Source organism: Schistocerca piceifrons, chromosome 5, assembly GCF_021461385.2.
Source record: "Schistocerca piceifrons isolate TAMUIC-IGC-003096 chromosome 5, iqSchPice1.1, whole genome shotgun sequence".
NCBI classification, from domain to species: domain Eukaryota; kingdom Metazoa; phylum Arthropoda; class Insecta; order Orthoptera; family Acrididae; genus Schistocerca; species Schistocerca piceifrons.
The window spans coordinates 286864298-286891033 of NC_060142.1; the positions used below are offsets into that span (position 1 = coordinate 286864298).

The 26736-nt window shown below is 41.5% G+C and overlaps 1 protein-coding gene across 1 annotated transcript in view; it reads left to right on the top strand.

Moving 5' to 3' along the window:
• LOC124798414 (protein madd-4-like) overlaps positions 1-26736 on the top strand; it is a 473991-nt gene that overhangs the window by 337977 nt on the left and 109278 nt on the right. Inside the window, exons 12-14 of the mRNA XM_047261811.1 lie at positions 7888-8192; positions 14719-14846; positions 17220-17354. Of these exons, the coding sequence (XP_047117767.1) occupies positions 7888-8192; positions 14719-14846; positions 17220-17354 (568 nt within the window). The remainder of the gene's footprint in view (positions 1-7887; positions 8193-14718; positions 14847-17219; positions 17355-26736) is intronic.

Here is a 26736-nt window from a genome sequence, read left to right on the forward strand (position 1 = left end):
ATAATGGAATGTAGTCAAATTAAATCGGGTGACCCTGAGGGAATTAGATTAGGAAATGAGACACTTAAAGTAGTAAAGGAGTTTTGCTATTTAGGGAGTAAAATAACTGATGATGGTCGAAGTAGAGAGGATATAAAATGTAGACTGGCAATGGCAAGGAAATCGTTTCTGAAGAAGAGAAATTTGTTAACATCAAGTATAGATTTACGTGTCCGGAAGTCGTTTCTGAAAGTATTTGTATGGAGTGTAGCCATGTATGGAAGTGAAACGTGGACGATAACTAGTTCGGACAAGAAGAGAATAGAAGCTTTCAAAATGTGGTGCTACAGAAGAATGCTGAAGATAAGGTGGGTAGATCACGTTACTAATGAGGAGGTATTGAAGAGGATTGGGGAGAAGAGAAGTTTGTGGCACAACTTGACTAGAAGATGGGATCGGTTGGTAGGACATGTTTTGAGGCATCAAGGGATCACAAATTTAGTATTGGAGGGCAGCGTGGAGGGTAAAAATCGTAGAGGGAGACCAAGAGATGAATACACTAAACAGATTCAGAAGGATGTAGGTTGCAGTAAGTACTGGGAGATGAAGAAGCAGCTTGCACAGGATAGAGTAGCATGGAGAGCTGCATCAAACCAGTCTCAGGACTGAAGACCACAACAACAACAACAACAAGTCATAGGTTCAGTATTGCCTCACGTTTTCCAACATTTCTATGGTATCCAAACTGATCTACCCCGATGTCGGCTTCTACCAGTTTTTCCATTCGTCTGTAAAAAATTCGCGTTAGTATTTTGCAGCTGTGACTTATTAAACTGATAGTTCAGTAACTTACACATCTGTCAACACCTGCTTTCCTTGGGATTGGAATTATTATATTCTTCTTGAAGTCTGAGAGTATTTCACCTGTCTCATACATCTTGCTCACCAGATGATAGAGTTTTGTCAGGACTGGCTCTCCCAAGGCCGTCAGTAGTTCCAATGGAATGTTGTCTACTCCCGGGGCCTTGTTTTGACTCAGGTCTTTCAGTGCTCTGTCTAACTCTTCACGCAATATCGTATCTCACATTTCATCTTCATCTACATCCTCTTCCATTTCCATAATATTGTCCTCAAGTACATCGCCCTTGTATAGACCCTCTATATACTCCTTCCACCTTTCTGCTTTCCCTTCTTTGCTAAGAACTGGGTTTCCATCTGAGCTCTTGATATTCATACAAGTGGCTCTCTTTTCTCCAAAGGTCTCTCTAATTTTCCTGTAGGCAGTATCTGTCTTGCCCCTAGTGAGATAAGCCTCTACATCCTTACATTTGTCCTCTAGCCATCCCTGCTTAGCCATTTTGCACTTCCTGTCAATCGCATTTTTGAGATGTTTGTATTCCTTTTTGCCTGCTTCATTTACTGCATTTTTATATTTTCTCCTTTCATCAATTAAATTCAGTATTTCTTCTGGTACCCAAGGATTTCTACTAGCCCTCGTCTTTTTACCTACTTGATCCTCTGCTGCCCTCACTACTTCATCCCTCAACGCTTTCCTGAAGACCCAACAGCTGCTTCCCCTGGCCTGGTATAGGTTTATAGATGACATCTTTGTGGTCTGGACTCATGGTGAAGAAACACTCCTTAATTTCCTCCATAACCTCAACTCCTTTTCGAATCTGAATTTCACCTGGTCCTTCTCCAAAACCCAAGCCACCTTCCTGGATGTTGACCTTCATCTTGTTGAAGCTCACATCCACACCTCTGTCCATATCAAACCCACAAACAAACAACAGTACCTTCACTTTGATAGCTGCCATCCTTTCCACATCAAACGCTCCCTTCCCTACAGCCTAGGTATTCGTGGCAAACGTATCTGCTCCAGTGACAAATCCCTCAAGAATTACACCAATAACCTGACGAGTGCTTTCCTCTCCCGCAACTATCCTGCAGACCTTGTCCACAAACAGATTTCCCGAGCAATACATTCCTCCCCATCCAACAACAATGCTCCTACCCCCAGACCACACAGAAGCATCCCCCTTGTCACCCAATATTATCCTGGCCTCGAAAACATCAACAAATTACTCCGCCAGGGATATGACTTTCTCAAGTCAACCCCTGAAATGAGATCATCCCTTGACAAAATTCTCCCCACACCACCCAGAGTTGCCTTTCGTCGCCCCCCTAACCTCTGTAACATCCTTGTTAAACCCTACAATATTCCCAGACTACCTTCTCTACCCAACGGTTCCTACCCCTGTAACCGACCCCGCTGCAAAACCTGCCCCATGCATCCCCCCACAACCACTTACTCCAGCCCCGCTACTGGTGAAACATACACAATTCAAGGCAGGGCTACATGTGAAACTACACATGTCATTTATCAACTGACATGCCTGCACTGCACAGCCTTTTACATCGGCATGACAACAACTAAACTGGCTGAGCGCATGAACAGACACAGACGAACTGACTGTCTAGGAGATGCCCAATACCCAGTAGCAGAGCATGCCCTCCAGCATAATTCTAGGGACCTAGGAACCTGCTACACCGTATGTGCCATTTGGCTTCTCCCACCCAACACCAGTCCCTCTGAACTGCGGAGATGGGAACTTGCACTCCAACACATCCTTTCATCCCGCCATCCCCCTGGACTGAACTTACGTTAAACAACCTCACTCCCATTCACTCTTCAGTCTTCTCCTCTTTCCCTTTCCTCTTTAGCCATTCACGCATCTTTTCATCCTACATAGTTGTGTTTATCTTTATACTATATACCTCTTTACTTCTGTATGCATCCTCTTTGGTTTGAAGCTGGCACAGTACTTACAGTAGAATATCTTTGGCTCCCCTCTGACAACCATGCCTCCATCCTTGCTACCCTCCCTATTTTCCTTTCCCTGTTGCTTCATAACCTGGGTTGTGAGTAACTGAATCTCCTTTCCCTTCTTCCCTTTCTTTCCCCTCTCTCCTCCCCGATGAAGGAACATTTGTTCCGAAAGCTAGGAACGTAAATTTTCAGTTCTGTTTTATGTGTATCTATTGGCTGTACTGAGCTGAGGTAAGTACTGGCCAGCCCCTCTATCTCTTTGTTAGTATAAATTCTATATTTATTATGATTGTACTATACAAGTTTCCTGTTTTGATTTCTTGCTGATTTTTGCAACTGTGTCTGTAGTTATTCCAGAGTTCTGTGTTTCAGAAACATTTACCATAAAAAAGGCCAAGTGAAAATACTGAAACTCACAGTGATTGGACAAATGGTGCTTTGGCTACACTGAACGCTTTTTGAAATTAGTTGTACAAGTACCCTCTTATCAGAAACGTCCTGATCTGGAACAAGTGTAATGCAATTGTGTGCAAGGCAGTACATCAGTAACAACAGTTGTGATTTCCCCTATCTGTTGAGCAAGTTTAGAAGAAGTTCTGCATTTATACATTTAACAGAATGTTTCAGCCAGAGCCAGTCTTATTACTCAAAGAGCACTACAATCTTCAAGCCTGAACACAATGTCCATTGATCTGACTGGTATCGATGACTCATCCACAAATCAATGGGCAATGTGGCACAGTGGAATAGGGTTTAAATCCCCATGCATTCAATTATGTTTTCCTAAATAATGTGGGTTAATACAGAAAGGGTTCTCTAGACAAAGCCATGGGTCCATTAAAAACTTGTTTCCACTGTGTTCCATCGCTAAAAACCTCAATATCAACAGAATTCATACTTTTCTTTTCTTGCTTCTTTTCAAAACCAAACGCACTAACATTATCTAACTGATGTTAAATGTTCTGGCAAAAGTAGGTACTCACCTAAAGAAAGATTTCTTTTTTAAGTTTCAACTTATCTAAAGAGTAGACAGTTTCACTGTTGTGAAATTAAACTAGATTAAAAAAAAAAAAAAAAAAACTTCTCTAGCTTAAAAAATGAGTAGACTGCGGAGGATGTGGTGCAGGATTGTATGTTGGGGTGAGTTAGAAGCTGCTCAGAAGCTATATAATCCCATTAGTCACAATAGATGGTAGTACAACTCAGACCCACTTCAGGTGCTCCAGGAATGTGAGCCTCGACCCATGGACTCTGGCAGTGAAGCATTGTAATTGGACTCAGGCTGCTGCTGCTACACTTGGCACATGGTGCGACCTTGCATAGTCAGTGGTCCCAGTGGTGGCTGAGCGATGTTAGAGTGGACCCAGCAGCCTATCATCGTCTGCTGAGTGTGGAATGCTGAGTCCTTCCCAGCCGTGGCAAGTGACAGGCACTGATATCCAGTGAGAAAACCCTGGACTGGCAGCAGGTTGGCAGTGAGCAATGTTAACAAGAGCCCCCATGACTTGTTGGGTAGGAAGGCCTCAGTTCAACTCTCTCACAAAGCGGCAGTTGGGCCCCTTCGGCAGGCAGTCCTGTCAGGATGATGGCTAAGCAACGATGACCTCATGGTGGAGGCTGATGCTAAGTTGATGACTCACTGACTGGCTACTTTGAGATATGCCCAGCTTGGCTGGACAGCTAGTATTATTCACACCAGACTGGGTTTGTTGTGGTATTGTTGCTGCAGAAGTCACGTACCAGAGACGTCCCTGATTACATTAACCATCCAGGCATGATGTTGCCTGGCAAGCATCATTGCACAACAGTGAGTTAGTGTATTGCCTAAGGTGACCTGCTTACAGCATAGAGTCCATTTTCTGAGGCCCATGTTGTTATACTCGTTCCCCCTTAGAAAAATTTGATCCACTGAATTCTCAATGTTGCGGCATCTTGAAATAATTAATTCTTTACAGTCCATTGATGACACATTTGGTTAGCCTTTGTCTCACAACATGTAAAGCAGCAGCTAAAGCAGATACCCCGAAGCATTTGGAATCTTCCCACAGTATATATGGTTCCATCCACAGGCTGTCTCTGAAAACTTGTGCTAGTCTTGATAACAAATACCAGAGATGTGTTATCACACTTCTAGTACACATGCTTTAAGTTCCTTTTCATGGTATGCTCACTGCTTTCAACAGTACTCCCCAATCTGTATAAATGAGTAGTCCATATCTCATTTTCATTCTGTGTCGGCAGCTGTGTCAAACCATCCTGTAGCATGTGGGAGAACAACAGTTCAAATCAGCATCTGATTATCATAGTTTAGGTTTTCTGCATTTTCCCTAAACCATTTCAGGCAAATGCCAGAATGGTTCCTTTGATAGATCTTGGCTGATTTCCTTGCCCAGCTTTGAAACTATCTGAGCTTGCGCTCTATCTCCAATGATCTCAATGACACTGGGACATTAATATTCCTTCAAACCAACTTGCAAGACCAGGATTGTGGGAATCTGTGAGACATTGTATATCAGTATTCCCACTAACATTATGAACATTCACACCAACCCTTTTCCATGCATTATCTTCTTTAAAAGGACAATTAATCTTCTTTGACCTAGTTATCCCAGCCTTCATGTGACACACTGTCCTGACCACCTGTTATGCCTTACCATCACACCATGGAAAGATAATCAGAGAAGTTCAGATAGAAGAGCTTTAAATGAACTATATACAGAGGGGAACCATGATAAAAGTCACTACCATTGCATCTCCATTGATGATTGAACTAGCACTTAACCCTAACTGTCACCTCTCATTCCCGAGAGACCCATCTAGCTTATCAGGTTTCATGAGCTCTGTGATACTTCTGACATATTCACTGAACAAAAGTGGTTTTATTAGCTACAACCTGTGTGCCTTAACACAACTCTATAATACTCCACAATTCTCTTATCATCATCATCATCATCATCATCATAGTTCCATGGTATCTTATACATTCCCCCATTATGCCATACACTGGTTTGGATAGTTATCTTACATAAATTTTCTGCTGTCATGCTCAGTGAACTTAGAGGGACCAGGTGTGATATGACATTATGGCCAGTGCTCCATCTCACATCCATTGTATCTCAGCTCCCTGCTATACTGTTTTGAGACAACATCACATGATATATAGATGAAAACCCCCAAACTATAAGATACTGCTGTGACACTGATCTATTTTTACTTCATCAGTGCTGTACCATGGTTTGGAACTACTTTACTAGGAAATAGAACAAGTAGGAGAAGTGTGGTGTAACAACAGGAAGGAAGAGAAAAGCTCCACACACAGCTCAAGCACTCTGTGTTTGGCAAACAACATATCTTCTAGTGTAGGCATTTGGAGAAGTTTTAAAATTATAATTCACATATTAACACTGCATTCACCAGCTAAGCCATCAGTTGCTTACTATCTACATTGTGTTGACCAACTAAGCCTTCAGTTGCCTATTTTCTACATTGGTCTATATTTCCCTTGTACCTCTCATATCTCAACCAAACATGCTACCTACATCGCCTACTATAATGCTCTCTGTGATAGCATATCCAGCATACTACATTGTGCGATTCAGTGTTCTGGGCCTCATGACATGCTAGGTTACCTTGTGTCCACACAACTGGTTTCATTGGTTCAGCCCCTGGACCACTTCCAGGCACTACAACTGAATCTATACCTGACATAATGGAAAAGAAAGGGCATTAGGAACAGGAGAAACAGAGGAACAACAGATAAAAGGGCTTAATAAATGGTTATAGAATGCATATACTTCTATTTGTGTTGCCCTTTGCTGCTGAAAATGTCAAGCTACCATTGCAGTCTCTATCACCACTTCTGACACTGCTTGCAGAGGGTGTGTGTATGCTCTGGTGGAGTATGGTGGGTCCAGGCACTGGAAGCCACTCAGAAGCTGTATAATACCTTTATTACACCCATTAGTTCATAGTACAGGTCAGGTTCATATCAGACAGTAGTGAAGGCAAGCTTTGACCCACGGAGCCTGGCAGCAAATTGTTGTCTTAGAACTCCAGCTGCCACTGTGCTTAATGTGGTCCAGATGTGGCGCAATCGTGCATAGTCAGTGATTCTGGCAATTGCCGAGAAATGTCAGGGCTGATATGGCAGGTTGACACTGTCTGTGTCTGTGTCTGCTGAGTGCAAGACACTGAGCCACACCTGGCTGTGGCAAATGACAAGTGTAGATGTCCAGGGAATCCTGGACTGGCAGCTGACTGGTGGTGACGGGCACTGGCAAGTGCCCCAGTAGCTCAGTAGCTGGGAAGGCCTGAGTGTGATGTTCAGCTCATCAGGAAGCTGATAGACAGGTGGGCCTGTCACATTTACAGCAGTGGCAGTGACCTCACAGCTAAGGCCAACAGTATTACTGTAGATGACTCAGTGATTCACTGCTTCAACATATGCCCAGCCATGCCGTATGGCCAGTATTTATTCATGCCAAAATGGGTTTGTTATGGTTCTTTGGCTGCAAAACTCACATGTGCCACATACCAGAGTAACCTCAGTTATTGTAATAATCTGGACACTGATTGGCAATCAGTCGTCATTGCCCATTGATCATTGTGGTGCAACACTGGGTCAGCAAGTTGCTATAAGTGGTCCATTTTACAGCATCAAACACAACTGTCTAGGCTCATCTCAGTACATATCCATTAAGACTACACAAAGCACAATTATCAAACTGCCCCTAAATGAAAGTACAAATACCAAAGAATTATTTATTTTTGAATTAGCTGTATTTAAAGCTTTTATAAGATGGTAGGCATCCTTTTTGTCCATTGTATAAGTGCTTTGTGTTTTACTACCAATATATAGATACAAACGTAGCTAAATTCCTCAAAATTTGCAACTTGTTTTTTCATTTCTCACACAAAGTTTCATGTAACTCACTTAAATATTGCAGTATTCTTGATTTCATTGGTTCCTAAAACTCACTACTTTATTTGAAATGAATTTGGTAAATTATTATTAAGTTAATTTCCTGCAAAGTAAGTCATTATAAAATTGTTCAACAAGTTCGTCTCCTCAATTCCAGTGCTCAGCCACATGTGGAGGAGGGACAAAGACGAGATCTGTTGAGTGCAAGCAGACAATGGCACAAAATAATATCATACCTCGGCATACTACAAAATGCACGGGCCCCAAACCGCCTGAGAAAAAGGCATGTAATAAGAAACCATGTTCAGTAGAGAGTATTCAGCCACAGATACATCTTGAAAACAAGACATACGTCCAGGAAAATGCCAATGAAAAGAAAGTGAATCTTAAAATTGGTGGCCAAGCTATAGTATTTGCAGGAAGTCAGGTGAAGATCAGATGTCCTGTGAGGAAGTTTAACAGGTAAGATAATAAAGTTCACCTAGAAGTATTATATTATTACAGACAACCTCCATCCTATAGTAAACTAATGTTTGCTTTGTTTGCTAGTGTCAGATACTGTATGATATTGATTTAATATTAGTTCAGAGTGTTAAGAATCAGCTGCTGGAAACAAATGTGGCAAGGATGTGAGAATTCCAAAGCTATTATCTAGTAGAAATCAAAATGAAAGATTCAGAATTTGAAAAACAGTTTCATTTTTTTATGTTTTTCAATGGCTCAAAGTTGAAACAACAAAAAATGCCAATAGGGTGTCACAGAGATAATACAGATTGTAAGTAATAAAGAGGAAAAAGGAGGGCCTTCAAAGGAAATGGAGAATAAAAGAATGGAAAAACTTATTAAGATCAAGTGGACAGTAAATGTGTCTTGGGAATACTGTAGTGTTTTGAAAAGGGGGAGGTGTTACAGATGACTTGAGTGGTGAAGCAAGTATCTCTTGCTTTCATTTTTCTTAACTTGTTTTGTTCATGATGTTGTGTGTTGCTTGTGAAGACAAATATGTGTATGGGCATTATTTGTAGGTATGGCTTGGTGGTGGTTGTACAACTATCAAAATAATAGGTAAAATTTACTGATAGTTGATATCTCACATGTTTAATATCACTTATGGTTTTCTATTTATTATGCATTATATAAACAGATAATTGGTAGATCTGAAGTTTGTGATGGTTGGAGTATGCCTTAGAAATATTTTAAGGTGGGGTTACTCAGATGAGTAGGAACCAAGGTTTATTGCAGTATAGTTAAGGAAGGCTTGAGACTTTAAAAGTAGGTTGCAGAGGACCAGTGAGTGGTAAAAGCTCATAAGGAATGGGAGATTGTTTTGTTTGAAACAGTCATGCCCACAACATTGTTGTTAATTAATTGAAGTGACCAGATGGAGGCTGTGTAATAAGTTGAAAATTTTAGTGCTTTTTTTTTTAGTAAAGCATCATTTGGCATGATTACTCAAGAGGACAAGAAGTTCCAAAAAAAAAAAAAAAATAATAATAATAATAATAATTTGAAATTTGCTAGTATATTCATATAGAAAAAAGCATCAGAACATCTCCAGCTCCCTTCCATTCCGAGGTTGTAAAGGGCAGAACATTTAATACAAACATGGTAGTGCATGTCAAAAATTAAGAAACTGCTGTTTCACTTATACTTTAATGAAAGTCAATGCAAGTATAACTGTTAATTTGAGTGTCTGCCTCCATAGTTCATTGATATGTATTTCACCAGTATTGCAGAAGACCTGGGGTCAGTTCTCAGTATTACCAGTGATGTTCCTTGGTGGGAGGACTGGAACAGAGAGCACTTAGCCTCGTGAGGTCAAATGAGGAGCTACTTGAATGCAATGTAGGGCCTCTGAAATCTGCAAAGTTGACAACAGCTGAGAGAACAATGTGATAACTCTGTGCCCCATTATACCACATCCAAATAGTATACAAACAAATCATTTTCTGGAACTGGTATAAATACACATCTAGTGACATTTCACACAAACATAAATGTGACACATTTATCAAATGCAGTCTTTAGGAGAGAAATACATTACTCAAAAGAAAACAATTATGAATCATTCCTGCATCTATTAAGGGTTTAATTTGCAATGCAGAGTGTCTGCAAGGGTGTTGGATGGGCCCTTCCACTGCCATTAGCTACCCTTACATGTATACATGCAGTGGCTTACATCACACAGACCACTAATAACTTCAACTCTAGGTCATTGTTCTCAATTGCTTGATAGTTCATTCAATCTCACTGTCTACACACAGTCTGATATCACAGCTTTGTCCATCCGTTACTACACTGCCATAACACATTGTCAGTTTCCAAACACCCTTCTTGTTTTAAGGCCCTTAGACCAGTTTAAACAAAGCTGTTAAATTGTTTTCAGTCCTCCTGATTTAATATTTTAGTTTACTATGCTTAGTACTATAGTGTTCCATGCTGTACCATTGGATTGTGTTCACAATACGCTTACAGTTCTTCACACACTTCCACCACCCACTGCTATTGTGTTTGTACAAATCTATTTATAAAACTGTTCTGTGTTGAAATTATAATGTAGTGCCAACACACGTTAGTCTATTGGTACACTCCTTAGCTTTTAATAATGCCCCCCATCACTTTGAGAAACAGATTACACCTTTTAGTCTTTAATTGTATTCAACAATAATTTCTTAAAAAAAGATGCTGTGACTTACCGAACGAGAAAGCGCTGGTAGATAGACACAATAAAAAACACACACACAAATTTGAAGCTTTTGCAACCCACGGTTGCTTCATCAGGATAGAGGGAAGGAGAGGGAAAGACAAAAGGATGTGGGTTTTAAGGGAGAAGGTAAGGAGTCATTCCAATCCCGGGAGCGGAAAGGCTTACCTTAGGGGGAAAAAGATATGTCTGCTTGTGTCTTTATAGGTGCAGATGGATATGTGTGTGAGTGCGAGTGTATACCTGTCCCTTTTTCCCCCTAAGGTAAGTCTTTACGCTCTCGGGATTGGAATGACTCTTTACCCTCTCCCTTAAAACCCACATCCTTTCGTCTTTCCCTCTGCTTCCCTCTTTCTTGATGAAGCAACTGTGTGTTGCGAAAGCTTTAAATTTGTGTGTGTGTTTGTGTGTTTTTTATTGTGTCTATCTACCAGCGCTTTCTCGTTTGGTAAGTCACTGCATCTTTTTTTTATATATGTTTTTCCCATGTGTAATGTTTCTTTCTATTATATTCACAACAATAATTTCTATTATATTATTATGATCTTATACCTTTATACTCTAAGTTATGCCCTTTAGAGGGCTCATTTCAGCCTGTTTAATGAATACACATCCATATGCTACAAATATGATGCCTGATAATCAGTCACTGAAGTTTCCATAACTATAAGCCATTAAACTGCATAGGTAATGTGGAAGCATGGTGTATTGGTAGTGACATGGAGCCCATGTTAAATATGGGGCTAAGATAAGGAATCCTTTGTGAGAGCAGAAAATTTGATAGCACCAATATACACTCCTGGAAATGGAAAAAAGAACACATTGACACCGGTGTGTCAGACCCACCATACTTGCTCCGGACACTGCGAGAGGGCTGTACAAGCAATGATCACACGCACGGCACAGCGGACACACCAGGAACCGCGGTGTTGGCCGTCGAATGGCGCTAGCTGCGCAGCATTTGTGCACCGCCGCCGTCAGTGTCAGCCAGTTTGCCGTGGCATACGGAGCTCCATCGCAGTCTTTAACATTGGTAGCATGCCGCGACAGCGTGGACGTGAACCGTATGTGCAGTTGACGGACTTTGAGCGAGGGCGTATAGTGGGCATGCGGGAGGCCGGGTGGACCTACCGCCGAATTGCTCAACACGTGGGGCGTGAGGTCTCCACAGTACATCGATGTTGTCGCCAGTGGTCGGTGGAAGGTGCACGTGCCCATCGACCTGGGACCGGACCGCAGCGATGCACGGATGCACACCAAGACCGTAGGATCCTACGCCGTGCCGTAGGGGACCGCACCGCCACTTCCCAGCAAATTAGGGACACTGTTGCTCCTGGGGTATTGGCGAGGACCATCCGCAACCGTCTCCATGAAGCTGGGCTATGGTCCCGCACACCGTTAGGCCGTCTTCCGCTCACGCCCCAACTTCGTGCAGCCCGCCTCCAGTGGTGTCGCGACAGGCGTGAATGGAGGGACGAATGGAGACGTGTCGTCTTCAGCGATGAGAGTCGCTTCTGCCTTGGTGCCAATGATGGTCGTATGCGTGTTTGGCGCCGTGCAGGTGAGCGCCACAATCAGGACTGCATACGACCGAGGCACACAGGGCCAACACCCGGCATCATGGTGTGGGGAGCGATCTCCTACACTGGCCGTACACCACTGGTGATTGTCGAGGGGACACTGAATAGTGCATGGTACATCCAAACCGTCATCGAACCCATCGTTCTACCATTCCTAGACCGGCAAGGGAACTTGCTGTTCCAACAGGACAATGCACGTCCGCATGTATCCCGTGCCACCCAACGTGCTCTAGAAGGTGTAAGTCAACTACCCTGGCCAGCAACATCTCCGGATCTGTCCCCCATTGAACATGTTTGGGACTGGATGAAGCGTCGTCTCACGCGGTCTGCACGTCCAGCACGAACGCTGGTCCAACTGAGGCGCCAGGTGGAAATGGCATGGCAAGCCGTTCCACAGGACTACATCCAGCATCTCTACGATCGTCTCCATGGGAGAATAGCAGCCTGCATTGCTGTGAAAGGTGGATATACACTGTACTAGTGCCGACATTGTGCATGCTCTGTTGCCTGTGTCTATGTGCCTGTGGTTCTGTCAGTGTGATCATGTGATGTATCTGACCCCAGGAATGTGTCAATAAAGTTTCCCCTTCCTGGGACAATGAATTCACGGTGTTCTTATTTCAATTTCCAGGAGTGTATGTAGCTTGTAAATATTTCAGAGATAATCATTAAATTAAATACAACAGAACATGATGTTGCAGTACAATTTATGCATTCTTTAGGATCTTTGCCACCATTACATTGGCCCAAATGAGGATATTTGCCCAGTTTGTGTTCTTCATGTGCTAGCTGCTGTTGAATATCCTTAAACATCAACTAGAAGAGGTTACCAATTTTCAGAGGAGTGCTTGTCAACCAGCATGCAATGAACTAATGTCAGTGACAGGGTCAGTGTCTTTTAGTAGCTTGCATTTATGTTTTTAATGAAGTTTGGTAATGCAAAACATTGTTTAAAAGACAAGTGTTTTGGCTGTTATTTATTTTTTACCCATTGTTTTCAATCAAACTTAGTAGTAGGCTGGAGAAATGGAGTGTGCATATTGTACTGAAAACATTGTCGACAATAGTCAACCATCTACAGGCTGTTGCCTTGGGGTGTAGCAGTGATGTGGTGATGGGTGCATCATGTAAGGCTCCTCAAATGTCACTTGTTTGTCTCTTTTCTCTGCTGGTGGGGTACCTTCCAGCGCAGGGGGCCACAATCATGACATGGTGCGTAACAAGTAGTTACAAGTGCACATCGCTTGAGGCAGCGTGTCGAAGGGAGGACTGATCATGTGGCTTCACCCATCCACCCTACAAGGGGACATGTGACTGTTTCTCCAAACAGGGTCTGAGAAAGTGCATGAGTTGGGGTTTGCTAATTATTGGGAGCTCTAGTGTTACATGTGTTATGGAGCTCCTTAGGGGAATAGTGTCCAGGGCTGGAAATAAGTCCAACGCACACTTAGTGTGTCTGCCAAGAGGTCTCAGTAGATATGTGGAGGAGGCTCTGCATGTGGCTATTGAGAGTGCAGGACACAGTCACCTGCAAGTTGTGACTCCTGTCAGCCACTCTTTCTAGTTTGGAGACAATCCTTGGTTCCTAAGGGCAGCTGGCAGAAGTGATGAAAACTGCTGGCCTTGCTTGTGGCATGCAATGGGAGAAACCAGTTAGCAATGTTGTACCCAGAAGTGATTGGTGTCTTTTGGTTTTGAGGTGAGTGCAAGGTGTCAATCAGAGGTTCTGTTGATTCTTTGATGGTCTTGGCTGAAGATTTCTGGAGTTCATTATGAGGTGGATAATTGTAGGATTCCCTCGATAGGTCAGGGGTGCGCTACAAAGAGGATGCAGATACTTGGGTAGCAGGGTGCACATGACGAATGCTTGCCAGTTGATATGCAGATAGCTTAAGTAATAGGATCCAGTACATTGTCTTGGATGACAAGTGTTCATCAGGAGTGTCCCAGGGAAGTGTGGTAGAACTGCTCTTGCTCTCTAAATAGATAAGCGATCTGATGGATACAGTGAGCAGCACTGTGCAACTGTTTGCTGATGTCACTGTAGTGTATGGGAAACTGTTGTTGTTAAGTGACTGTAGGAGGCTATACAATGATTTAGAACTTCTGTTTGGTGTGATGAATTTCAGCTTGCTGTAAATTTAAAAAATGCAAATTAATGCAGATGAGTTTGAAAAACAATCCAATGATGTTCGACTACAGTATTAGTACATTACGCTGTAGGAGTACTACAACCAGCCATAAGTTTTTTTTAAATTAATTTATTATACCATTACTAGTTTCAGGCGTGTGACTGTATAACAAAATACTTTCAAGAAAATTTCTGGATGGTAGCCACATTTCCTACAGTGTAATTTGCGAAAACAGCTTCTGTGTTCTCCACCCAAAATGGATAAAATAATTCAGTATTAGTGATGTGCTGCCTGATACAGTCACGTCAAGTAAATACGTAGGTGTAACTGTATAAATATATGAATGTACACAAACAGACAACATCCATACATTTTAAAATGTCCACGGATGGCTAAATAAACAAAAATAAAATAAAATTTTAAAAAATGTTGCAAAGTGACATGAACTGGAACGAGTATGGACAGCAAACGTAAAGCAGTTCGTGATCAGAGTCCTTTAATATTTGTTTACTTATGTTGCAGCTCTTTATCTGTTTGAAGCATTTCATTGACCAAATACTCATTATTTCCAGGACTAAAATACAGTGGGAAAAGAACAGCACACAGATAACAACCTCTAGGAAATATAAGGTTACTAAACAAGGAGCACTGAAAATACATGACATAATGTTCACTGACAGTGGAAAGTACACCTGTATTGGTGAGTACTTTATCATTGTATAAATGAAGTTATTTGATAAGTTTATTCTGCAGAAATAGAAATCAAACAGCATAATGTTTCCTTTTTATATGGTGCTTCTAAAAAAGTTGATGTGATAATAACTTTTTTTCAGGATGTATGTAGAAAGTTCATTAACATATCAGGGCATTAAAAATAAAATTGCTAATAACAGAAATACTTTATACAAATCAAAGTACAGGTTGTAACGATTCAAAATTTTTTATACAACAGTCAAAATATGACAGGTGTTTTCCATTTCAAATCACCTCTGACTGTATATTTTGCATATGGACTCCCCCTGAGCATCATCAGCTACAATTAAAATCAATATGTGAAAGACATAGTTGATATCAGGACTTGTTGCTTAATTTAGGTGTGTTTGTGCAGCAACACTCAGCATGAAATAACATACAAACAAGAAGTGTGTCAAGAAAACAACTTGACTGCTTAACTAATGTTGTAATCATGATAGTAATGATGAAATCTGCAAAATCAAACAATGGAAAAACCAAGATGGAATAATGATAGGCACTACAAAAGACTATGACATCTAATTTTGTGCATATTTAGAAACATGTGAGTGCACATCTATACATAAAGGAAGGAAGGTTAAACAGCTCATTGATGACAAGGTCATTAGATATGGAGCACTTGCCCATATTTGGAAAGGATATTGGAATACCTTTTTCAAAGGAACCATTCAGTATTTGACTTAGGGAATAATGGAAAACCTAAATGTGATAGACTGGACAGGGATTTGAATTGCTGTCCTCCGGAATACATTTTCCTTCCTTTTTCACTGGGTCACCTTGCTCACTCACAGGCATACAGTAATTGCTCTTCTCAATCATTATGAACAGAAAGTACATGAAAAACAGGTTGCTGTGTCACATTCTTTATATATAGGTATGTAAATAAGGCAAAGAATACAATACAGTTAAAACTGTAAACCAAAGAAAGGTGATACTCTAATGGAAAATTATGTATCATATTCTGTGTTTTAGTCAAAAATTGTGAACCATATTCTGCATTTTAGTCAAAAATTGTGCATCATATTCTGCATTTGAGCTGTGTAGCTAAAGTCAAGTATGTGATGTTGCCAAAGGCTTGAAATGAAGAAACATAACTCAACTCCAAGTGTCTCCTACACAATGTGTTGTGAAAGTACAACTCCTGAGGAAGCTATAAGCTATGCAACAATTGCGCTGTAGCTGTTATTAGATTCCATCATGTTACTAAGGTTGAAGGTTGATGCTGTTCTAATGTGGTTACTTTTGGTGATGGTGTGGCGTACACAACATTATTGCAACCTCTGTGTGATCTATTTCATTGCATCTGAAAATTGTACCCTACAAAAGAGATGCCAAACAAGACATTTGTGACATTACTTTGTAAACTTCACCATGAAATTATGCTCTGTTCACAACAAATGTGCAAGCACTGGCAAGAAATTGTGGGTCTAATGCATTGCTTTTCATTATATTTTAATGTGCTACTGAGCAGACAAATCTCCTTAATAACACAGATAGCCCATCCAGTTTTTGAGGGGATCTTGGTGCAAATTTATCATTTCTGAATTATGCCAAATTATTGGATACTAGTTTATTTGTGGATGAAAGTGCTAATTGACTGTATGTGAACTTACATGAGGTTACTATGCAACCACTGAAAAATAGAGGTGATAGTTTGAGAAGGTATTAGTATTTGGTCTTCTGAAGGAACGCAGGCATTACACATATGCACTAACATAATGAATCTATTTTTTATTACAGGCACGTAGGAAAGGACTACTCTGTTCTCTGCTGAAAAATGTTGTTGCTATGAACCATGAAAAGACATATGAAGTAATATAACTTCTCTAGTCTTAGGATATTTGCATTGCCATTAAATAATTAAATGAGCTACACTACTACTTTGTGAGTCTACAGTTCATGTTCCATGAAACCTGATTTTAAACACTTGTTAATGCACAAAATTTGAAAGAGTTTACTAAAGATTAATTGAAAGGACTAAGTGTACTCTTGAGTTTTGTAACTAGCAGAACATTTATTTGATTTCTGGTAGAATATTAGATAACGTGGCTGTTGACATACTCTTTTGCAACTTGTCAAATAATTTCCAAAAGTCTCAAGAAAATGAATTTTGTGTATTGCTGTTTTTGTTCAGATCATAATTATGTGAAAGAAGAAAAGAAATGAAATGAATTGTGATTAATAATTTTAAATAGTAAGGAACTTTTTAGAAGTATTACATTCTTGACAAATAACAGAGGCACATTTTTTCTAAATTTTTATGCAAGCATGTCTGTTACAAAGAAAGTATAAATGACCATGTTCAATGTTCATGTTGCAGCTGGTCAGTCAAAAGCTGATCTATACCTTTCAGTGAAGCTTCCTTTGACAAGAACAAGTTCTGAAGAAGTTGAGAATGCCAACAAAGTATTGCCTGGAAGATCACGCTCAGAAGACAGAAGACTCAAGGCTGGAGGTATATGTCAGTCTGAAAGTCTTAACTATAAATTGGTTTTCTTAGAAGATGTGCTGCTCCTTATTGTGCATTACTTGAATTCTGTAGTTATCACTATCATTGATGGTATGTAAACAAGGTTCTCCAAAAGACAACTCTTTCTCAACTTTTTTTCATCTCTTAACTTCTAACTTGACTGTTTAAACTAATATATGCCCTATTGCTTCTGCTGCATTTTTAGTTTGTTAGATATTGATTTCTTTCTCCATATTGCGATTTATTCCCTCAATACTTTGTATTGTGGAAATTTCAACTACCGTTTAATGTCAATGATCTACTCTACAAATGAAAATTCAGGAAGTTCTTCCCCTATTTTTGGAAGACTTCTGCTGTTCGTCGTTCCACATTTCCAGTCATAGTTCCACACTTCCCTGGCTGAAGCTCTATGTCTTCAATTTTGAAAGGACTAATTTCTTTCTGCAAGCAAAGTCACAGTATTGGAGAGGTAGTGTAATGGTGGATTTATAGCACAGAATTCAAGGGTATATTGCCACATGCTGCATGTATGCTTACTAGCGACATGTTGGAAGACCTTCATAATGGATCTGGAGAAAACTCCTCTACAAGGAAGGACTTGCTGCAGGATGTCAACACTTGTCCTCCTGTATTTTCCAACATGTTTCTAAATGTACACTCCAGTGTTAATTTCATCACACTGATATCTGGAGCAGAATTGTCTGTTAGAGACCATTATAGTTAGAACTAGCAAAATGAAATAAGTAACTCTGAATTTTACCTTACAGAAATAAGGAAAACTATGTTTTAATGTTCAAAAACTCAGAACTTGTTCATAAGACTGTGTTAACAAAACAACACAGCACTGTCAGAGAGATCTATTACATTCTCTGCAGTAGACTTTGCTGCTGACACATACTTACATAATATTGTTCAAATGTCCTCAACTCCCCCATTTGGACATAGATTTCAGACATTGCTTTCACAAGTCAAACCATATTGTTTCAGAATCTTCTGAAATTTGTGCTTCTTCAAGGGCTTGTTTAACAGATCAGCCTACATCTCTTCTGTTTATAAATAGTCTGCCTCAATATTACTTTTTGCTGTATCCCTGTACATCATACTTGGATACCCACTGCAAGTGTGGCTGCTGCTGATGCACTACATTCAAGCAGTCTGCCATCAACATGTGCACAGGCTGACAACCAGAGGTCACCTGTCAATTGTGCACACAACACGGCACCCGCTCTGCCGTCTGCCAGAGATGTTTCCTATCTAAGGATAGCACACCAGGTGTTCATCTTCATATGTGTTCTACTGCTTTGTTTTGTTCCTATACTGAATGTGGATTAATAAGCTCTTGTCTTTGGTGGCCACACTGTCTTAAATTATGACACAATTGGAGATGATTGTGGTATTCACACCTGTGTGCTCAGTCTATTGGTTGTTCCTTCAGTTTGCAGAGGCAGTGCTCAAATCTCTCCTCAAGCAGCAATAGGCTCTTATTGTTACTATCACAAACTTCTCAACCACACTGACTTCGCAAGCTCCCATGCTGTCAGCATACTCAGTGCCATTTCCCCCTTATGACAGTGCAGCCGAAGACTGGAATGCTTATGGGAAGCATTTTTAGCAACACTTCCTCCCTTTTGGTGTCACTGATGCTAACATGTGTAAGGCGTTGTTCCTTTCTTGGATTTCTCCTCAGATCTGCCAGTTGTTGTGCCAGTTAGCCCTGCACCAGGAACCTGTGTTGCTTTCGTATGACAAAATGTGTAAGCTGTTGTCAAATTATCACTATAAATGCACACACATCATTGCAGCACATGTAGGATTTTATCATTGTCATAAACAGCCCTACTGGGCTTGGGCAGCCAAACTCCATGACATCAGTTGCAAATGTCAGTTTGTTATCAATCCCCATGACTCTTGTGCTAATTCTATGGTCCACTTGGTTGGCTTCCAACAAGGTGTGTCAATGGCACTGCAGTGCAAACATCCATCTTTGGCTGAATATTGCCCAGTCTTTTGAGGTGTCCTGTACTGGTGGTGACTAGACTGAGGCTTGTTGTGATGTCGCCAGGGTGGCTTCTGTTCCTGGTGATCCGGTGTCAGTTAGTTCTTGGGGGAGAGGGATGTGGCAGTAGTATAAATGCAGCCTCTCTGCTGCAGCAGACAACAACATGCCAAACAGCAACAACTACAACCACAGCAATGGCAGTACTTGGTGCTCCCACTCGTCCATACTGTGTTATGCAACATGACATGGCCACATGCCCTAAGTGCTGGGTGACCTTCAACAACTACAGAAACAAAGGACATGAAGCATCTGTGTGTCATTCCCAGCCTTCTCCTGCAGATAAGGATGTGGATGTTAATTGTATGTCTCCAGTACTTATACATATCAACAAACAATTTATTGAAGTGTGAGTGATGGACAAACAGCTCCAGCTATAAGCAAATATTGGTGCAGCTGTGACATAACTGAACTCACAAACATATGTGGACTTAGGATCCCCAGTGTTGTCTCCTGCTACTCGATGGCTGGTGAGCTACAACAAGCAGCATATTCCAATTTTGGCAAACATAGCACTGCCCACTGTGCATAAATCAGTAGTTTGTTTCTGACTTTTTTGGGGGGTGGATGAAACTGGCACCAACAATTTGTTTGGTTTTCATGATTTTAATGCTTTTGAGTTCTCTATTGCAAGTGCAGTGTGCATCTTGTTTCTGACCTGGTCCCTTATAGCAGTTAAATTCTCTGTGTTCTGAGTTCTTTTTTTTTTTTTTTTTTTTTATGGGTTAGGTTGTGCCACTAATTTTATGGCCCACATTACTTTGAAATCTATGGTAGGCTGTGTTTCTTCCAAGCATGTCCTATTCCTGTGGCCTTGCGTGAACATGTGAAATCCTAGTTGGACACATGACATTGTTGAGGGTCATCCAGCCTATTAGATGAAGTGAGTGGTCTACCCCCTTCATGATTGATAAAAAAACTGAATAATCAGCTTTGTGCCCCATTAGAATGAATTATTGGCCAAACTTGCTGGGGGCCTGATTTTTCTAAAATTGATTGATCTTAAGCTTGTTTTCAGGTTCCTTGTGATTAACAGGCTCTTCGGGCTGCACCAATATCAGTGCCTCCCATTTGGTGTGGCTAGCACCCCTGCAATTTTTCAGAGTTTTTTGGAACAGTTTACAATGGCCGTTACAGGGCAGCATCAACTATCTCAAGAACATCATCATGAATTCTTGAAATTTAAATTACATTCTGCTCCTTGTTTGGCTACCTCCCATCCTGACCAGCCCCTTGTCTTGGCTACAGATACCTCCCAGTATGGCCTCAGGGTCTTTCTCACACATCGCTATGAGGATGGTTCCCTGTGTCCAATAGCTTATGCACCAAAAACATTTAACTCTGTTCAGGAGCACTACTCCCGAGTTGAAAAGGAAGTGCTTGTTATTGTCTATGCCCCCAAAAAGTTTCATTTATTTTTGTATAGGTCTAAATTCCACCTCATTATGGACCAGAAGCCTTTAGTTTAATTTTTTACTCTTCCTGCTATGTTGGCGAATGAGAGAGCAAACAATATCGAGCATTAGGCCTTGCTTCTGTATTGCTACAACTATGAGATACATTTTCACCCTACTTCACAGCATGTCAACACCAATGCACTATCCTGGAACCCAGCTGAGGTGCTCCGTAGTCACCAACCCCCACCCTCCTCCATCTGTTTATGCTGCCTCACCAACATCCATTGCCATGACCCTCGTTGCCGTTTGGTCCTGGCATGGGGGCTTGGCTGCCAAATGAAATGAATTGTGGGTATAGTTCACAGCTGGTGTGGCCACTACCTGTGTAGTGCCCAACATTGGCTGACAGTGGCATGCCATCATTATCAGCTGCATCTTTGCACCTCGACAAGGCCTGCGTGTCTGCTGCTGTCACCTCTGCTTCCTCCCTCAGTGCCTCCTGTCCTCATCTTGTGACTATTCCTGCTGCAGTGGTGGACCTGCCTTCCATGTGGATGTTTCTGCCTCCTGGCTCTTCTCTGGGATCCAGTGCCCTTACGCCTGCTGCTGGCTCTTCCCACAACACTCCACCACCATCTGCGCTTCTGCTGTTGGCTGGACTGGCACCACTGGGTCCCTCAGTGCTGCATTCCTGATACTCCCTCCTGAACAGCCAGCACCTTTCCCATCAGCACAGTTCTGCTACGTCAAGGTTCTAGAGGAGTAAAATGCTTCCTGCACCCTCTTCACCTGTCCTCGCTTCTGATACTTCATGGGAGGTGACTGCCATGTGTGTCCATGGCCGCACCACTTCCACCTCTTCTCACCTGTTCTGGCCCGGAATCTCCTTCCATCACCACTGTCACCACCTGCAGTGCCCACTGAAAATGTCATGGACTTGTTAATAGCTGTCCTGATGCCAGCATCAGTGAAGTGTCCATTCCTAAAGGAAGAGGGGGGGGGGGGGGGGGACAGGTGCTATAAATCTGTACATCCATCATACTTGGATACGTAACATGGGCGTGGCCACCAGTGGGCTACATTCAAACAGTACACCATCAGCATCTGCACCAGCCAGCCACCAGAGGTCGCCTGTGACTTGTACACACGGCATGGCACTTGCTGTCCATCTACCGGAGCTCTTCCCTATATTAGGACAGTGCAGCAGGTGCTCGCTGTCAGATGTGTTCTAATGATTTGTTTTGTACTATGCTTGTATGTACTTGAATGTGGTTAATAATCTCTTGTCTTTGGTGGCTGTGCTATTACTTGTGTCTTACATTATGACACTCTGATCTACACACATCAAAAAAAGTTTTGCATCACCTCCGTTCTGAGAGCTCCGGAACCTATACAGAAAATTGGGATAGTGGTCAACATAAACATCATTTCTGCCCTTTTTATTGCTCATGAAAACCACACATTGCGTGTTGTACCACCATACAGCAAGACCTTCAGAGGTGGTGGTCCAGATTGCTGTAGACACTGGTACCTTTAATACCCAGTAGCACATCCTCTTGCATTGATGCATGCTGCCTGTATTCGTTCTGGCATACTATCCTCAAGTTCATCAAGGCACCGTTGGTCCATATTGTCTCATTCCTCAATGGCGATTTGACGTAGATCCCTCAGAGTGGTTGGTGGGTCATGTTGTCCATAAACAGCCATTTTCAATCTATCTCATGCATGTTCAATAACGTTCATGTGTGGAGAAAATGCTGGCTACTCTAGTCGAGTGGTGTCATTATCCTAAAGGAAGTCATTTCAAGATGTGCACGATGGGGGCGTAAACTGTCATCCATGAAGACAAATGCCTCGCCAATATGCTGTGATATGCTTGCACAATCGGTCAGAGGATGGCATTCATGTATCATACAGCTGTTAAGGTGCTTTCCACGACCACCAGCAGCATACGTTGGCCCCACATAACGCCACCCCAAAACATCAGGGAACCTCCATGTTGCTGCACTTGCTGGACATTGGGTCTTTAGCATTCAGACTGAGTAAGTTGCCTCCAAACATGTCTCCGATGATTGTCTGGTTGAAGGCATATGTGACACTCATCGGTGAAGAGAACATGATGCCAATCCTGAACAGTTCATTCAGCATGTTGTTGGTGCCATCTGTACCGCGTAGTATGGTGTTGTGGTTGCAAAGATGGACCTCACCATGGATGTCGGGAGTGAAGCTGTGCATCATGCAGCCCATTGCACTCATTTTGAGTTGTAACACGACATCCTGTGGCTGCATGAAAAGTATTATTAAACATGGTGGCATTGCTGTCAGGATTCCTGCGAGCCATAATCCATAGGTAGCAGTCATCCACTGCAGTAGTAGCCCTTGGGCAGCCTGAGCGAGGCATGTCATTTACAGTTCCTGTCTCTCTGTATCTCATCCACATCCGAACAACATTGCTCTGGTTCACTCTGAGATGCCTTGAAACTTCCCTTGTTGAGAGCCCTTCCTGGCACAAAGTAATACTGCGGACATGATCGAACTGTGGTATCGACCGTCTAGGCATGGTTGAACTACAGACAACACGAGCCATGTACCTCCTTCCTGGTGGAATCACTGGAACTGATCAGCTGTCGGACCCCCTCCGTCTAATAGGTGTTGCTCATGCTTGGTTGTTTACCTCTGTGGGTGGGTTTAGTGACATCTCTGAACCGTCAAAGGGACTGTGTCTGTGATACAATATCCACAGTCAATGTCTATCTTGAGGAGTTCTGGGAACAGGGGTGATGCAAAACTTTTTTTAATGTCTGTGTATGATCCATTATAAAACCGTGCTTTATATTGATATTTTTGGTTCTGCCACTAGAAACATAATTTTTGGCTAAGAAAATCTTGGCACATTCCATACTGATTTTGGGCTGTACATGACACATTAGAATCCCGATCTACAATGTTTCTTGAGTTGCTTGTGATAAAGTAAAGCACTCAGCTTCTATAGTGCTCAGGGCTACTGCTATCTGTCTTGTACAGGCCCAGGATATAAGTCCTCCCATTAATCTAAAACAACACACAGCAGTGGAATGTCTGTTCTGTAACTCACTTCTCCAGTCCACATGACTACAGCCCTCAGGTTTTACATTTGCACTGTTACAATATCTTCATTTATAGTTCATGGTTCCTTTTAAATATCTAAATATCCTTTTTAAGGCTTTACAATGTTGCTCTCTTGGGCTTTTGTGGGATATCCTTACAACATTTGTGGTAAAAGTGATATCATTCCTTCAAGTTTGTGACAGATACAGAAAGTTCCCTACTGCCTCAAAATATAGTACTCCACATTTCCATTGCACTTGCCACTTAATTTCTTGGTCATTAACTCAGCCCCTAGTTCCATAGGTGTCGGAACAGATTTGTAGTCTGTGATACCAATTTTTTTGTCAAAACTTTGTATGTGTATGACTATTAGTTTATGCATGACTCTTCTACAGTCCTCTTTGCAACCATCTGTGGATCCAAGTACTGCTTTACCTCTTCCAGGTCATATATGTTAAATTTGGTTTTGGGTTGTCTCTTACAACTGTTCAAATGAAGGAGTCATCCACTCACATAGCTTATTACTCTGATGTCTTCACTGCTTCTGCAATAGATATTGGTATCTGCCTTGGGTTGTTTCATACCCCTCTTTAGCAAGGTTTCTTGCCTTTTCTTCAGTCAACTAATCTTACTTTTTTTTAGGCAATATTCTACCTTCTTCTGGTAGGATTACACATATTTCTTTCGCTAATTTCCCATTTAAGTAAGCTGTTTTCTCATCTATGTGGTGCATTAGTAAACTTTCTTCTGCTAAAAGATATCCAAATTATTAATATTTTACCACTGGTGAAAATATTTCTCTGCAGAATATCCCTTCTTTTTGTGAATATTCCTTGACTAAAAGTCATGTATTGTATTTTGATGCTGATCTGTCAGAATTTTTTGCATTGAACACTCATTATGCCTGTAACTTTTTTTTCCATTTCAGCCCATGTGAAAGTATCACTTTGAGAAAATGACTGCAGTTCTCTTTTCAACAATGGAGACTCTGTTGTTGAGAATTCATACCACTTATAGCCTCTTCAACTGTTGTATGTTCATCATTAAAATATTGGGCTATATACATTTCATAACCATGGTATTCTTTAGATGCTTGAGAAGAACATCTTTAAATATTTTCTTCCTATTTTTCATCTGCCAGAACTTCATTGGCATAGAATCTATTTATATGTTTGGCAATCTTCTTCTTCCTCGACTCCAGTTTCTGTTTCTTTTCAGAATAAATATTTCTTAAACTTGATGAAGTTAATAAAATGATTGTACACTCCTTCCGACTATCTTTCATTTCATATTTATAATTCTCAAGGAATACGACATCTCCAGTCAGTATCTTCTTATTCATGAACTTGCAAATCAGTAAATTTTGAATCTTTATGGTAGGCTACACAGAGATACTTCTTAGTCTTTAAGTCCCATTTCCTCCTATACCATAGCCTGCTTCTGAAAACTTCTAAGTTGTTTTGGTTTGGCTTCTTTCATGTCCACACTTCATATGAAGTCCTATTTTTTTCTGCTTTAGTAGGTGATAGACTGACCCTTGGTCTAGGGGTCTAGGGGTAGCATCTTTGATTCATAATAAAAAAAAAAAAAGTCTTCGATCCTGGGTTCGATCCCAGCCACTGCCTAAATTTTGATAAATAATCAGCATTGGCGGCCGAAGACTTCCGGCATAAGAAGTCAGCCTCATTCTGCCAACGGCCTTGTCAAAGAGGGTGGAGGAGCGGATAGATGTTCAGGGCACTCTCTTGTCCTAGGGGTGGGAAATTGCCCCTAAAGGCGGAAGAATCAGCAATGATCAACGACATGAGGATGCAGAAGGCAATGGAAACCACTACATTAAAGACACGTAACGTGTATCCACAGGACATGTGGCCTGTAATTGAAGAAGTGTCATGATGATCTCTCCATTAGCAAAAGATTCCGGAATAGTCCCCCATTCGGATCTCTGGGAGGGGACTGCCAAGGGGGAGGTTACCATGAGAAAAAGATTGAATAATCAACGAAAGGATAACGTTCTATGAGTCGGGGCGTGGAATGTCAGAAGCTTGAACGTGGTAGGGAAACTAGAAAATCTGAAAAGGGAAATGCAAAGGCTCAGTCTAGATATAGTAGGGGTCAGTGAAGTGAAGTGAAGTGGAAGGAAGACAAGGATTTCTGGTCAGATGAGTATCAGGTAATATCAACAGCAGCAGAAAATGGTATAACAGGTGTAGGATTCGTTATGAATAGGAAGATAGGGCAGAGGGTGTGTTACTGTGAACAGTTCAGTGACCGGGTTGTTCTAATCAGAATCGACAGCAGACCAACACCGACAACGATAGTTCAGGTATACATGCCGAAGTCGCAAGCTGAAGATGAACAGACAAAGTGTATGAGGATATTGAAAGGGTAATGCAGTATGTAAAGGGGGACGAAAATCTAATAGTCATGGGTGACTGGAATGCAGTTGTAGGGGAAGGAGTAGAAGAAAAGGTTACAGGAGAATATGGGCTTGGATCAAGGAATGAAAGAGGAGAAAGACTAATTGAGTTCTGCAACAAGTTTCAGCTAGTAATAGCGAATACCCTGTTCAAGAATCACAAGAGGAGGAGGTATACTTGGAAAAGGCCGGGAGATACGCGAAGATTTCAATTAGATTACATCATAGTCAGACAGAGATTCCAAAATCAGATACTGGATTTTAAGGCGTACCCAGGAGCAGATATAGACTCAGATCACAATATAGTAGTGATGAAGAGTAGGTTGAAGTTCAAGACATTAGTCAGGAAGAATCAATATGCAAAGAAGTGGGATACGGAAGTACTAAGGAATGACGAGATATGTTTGA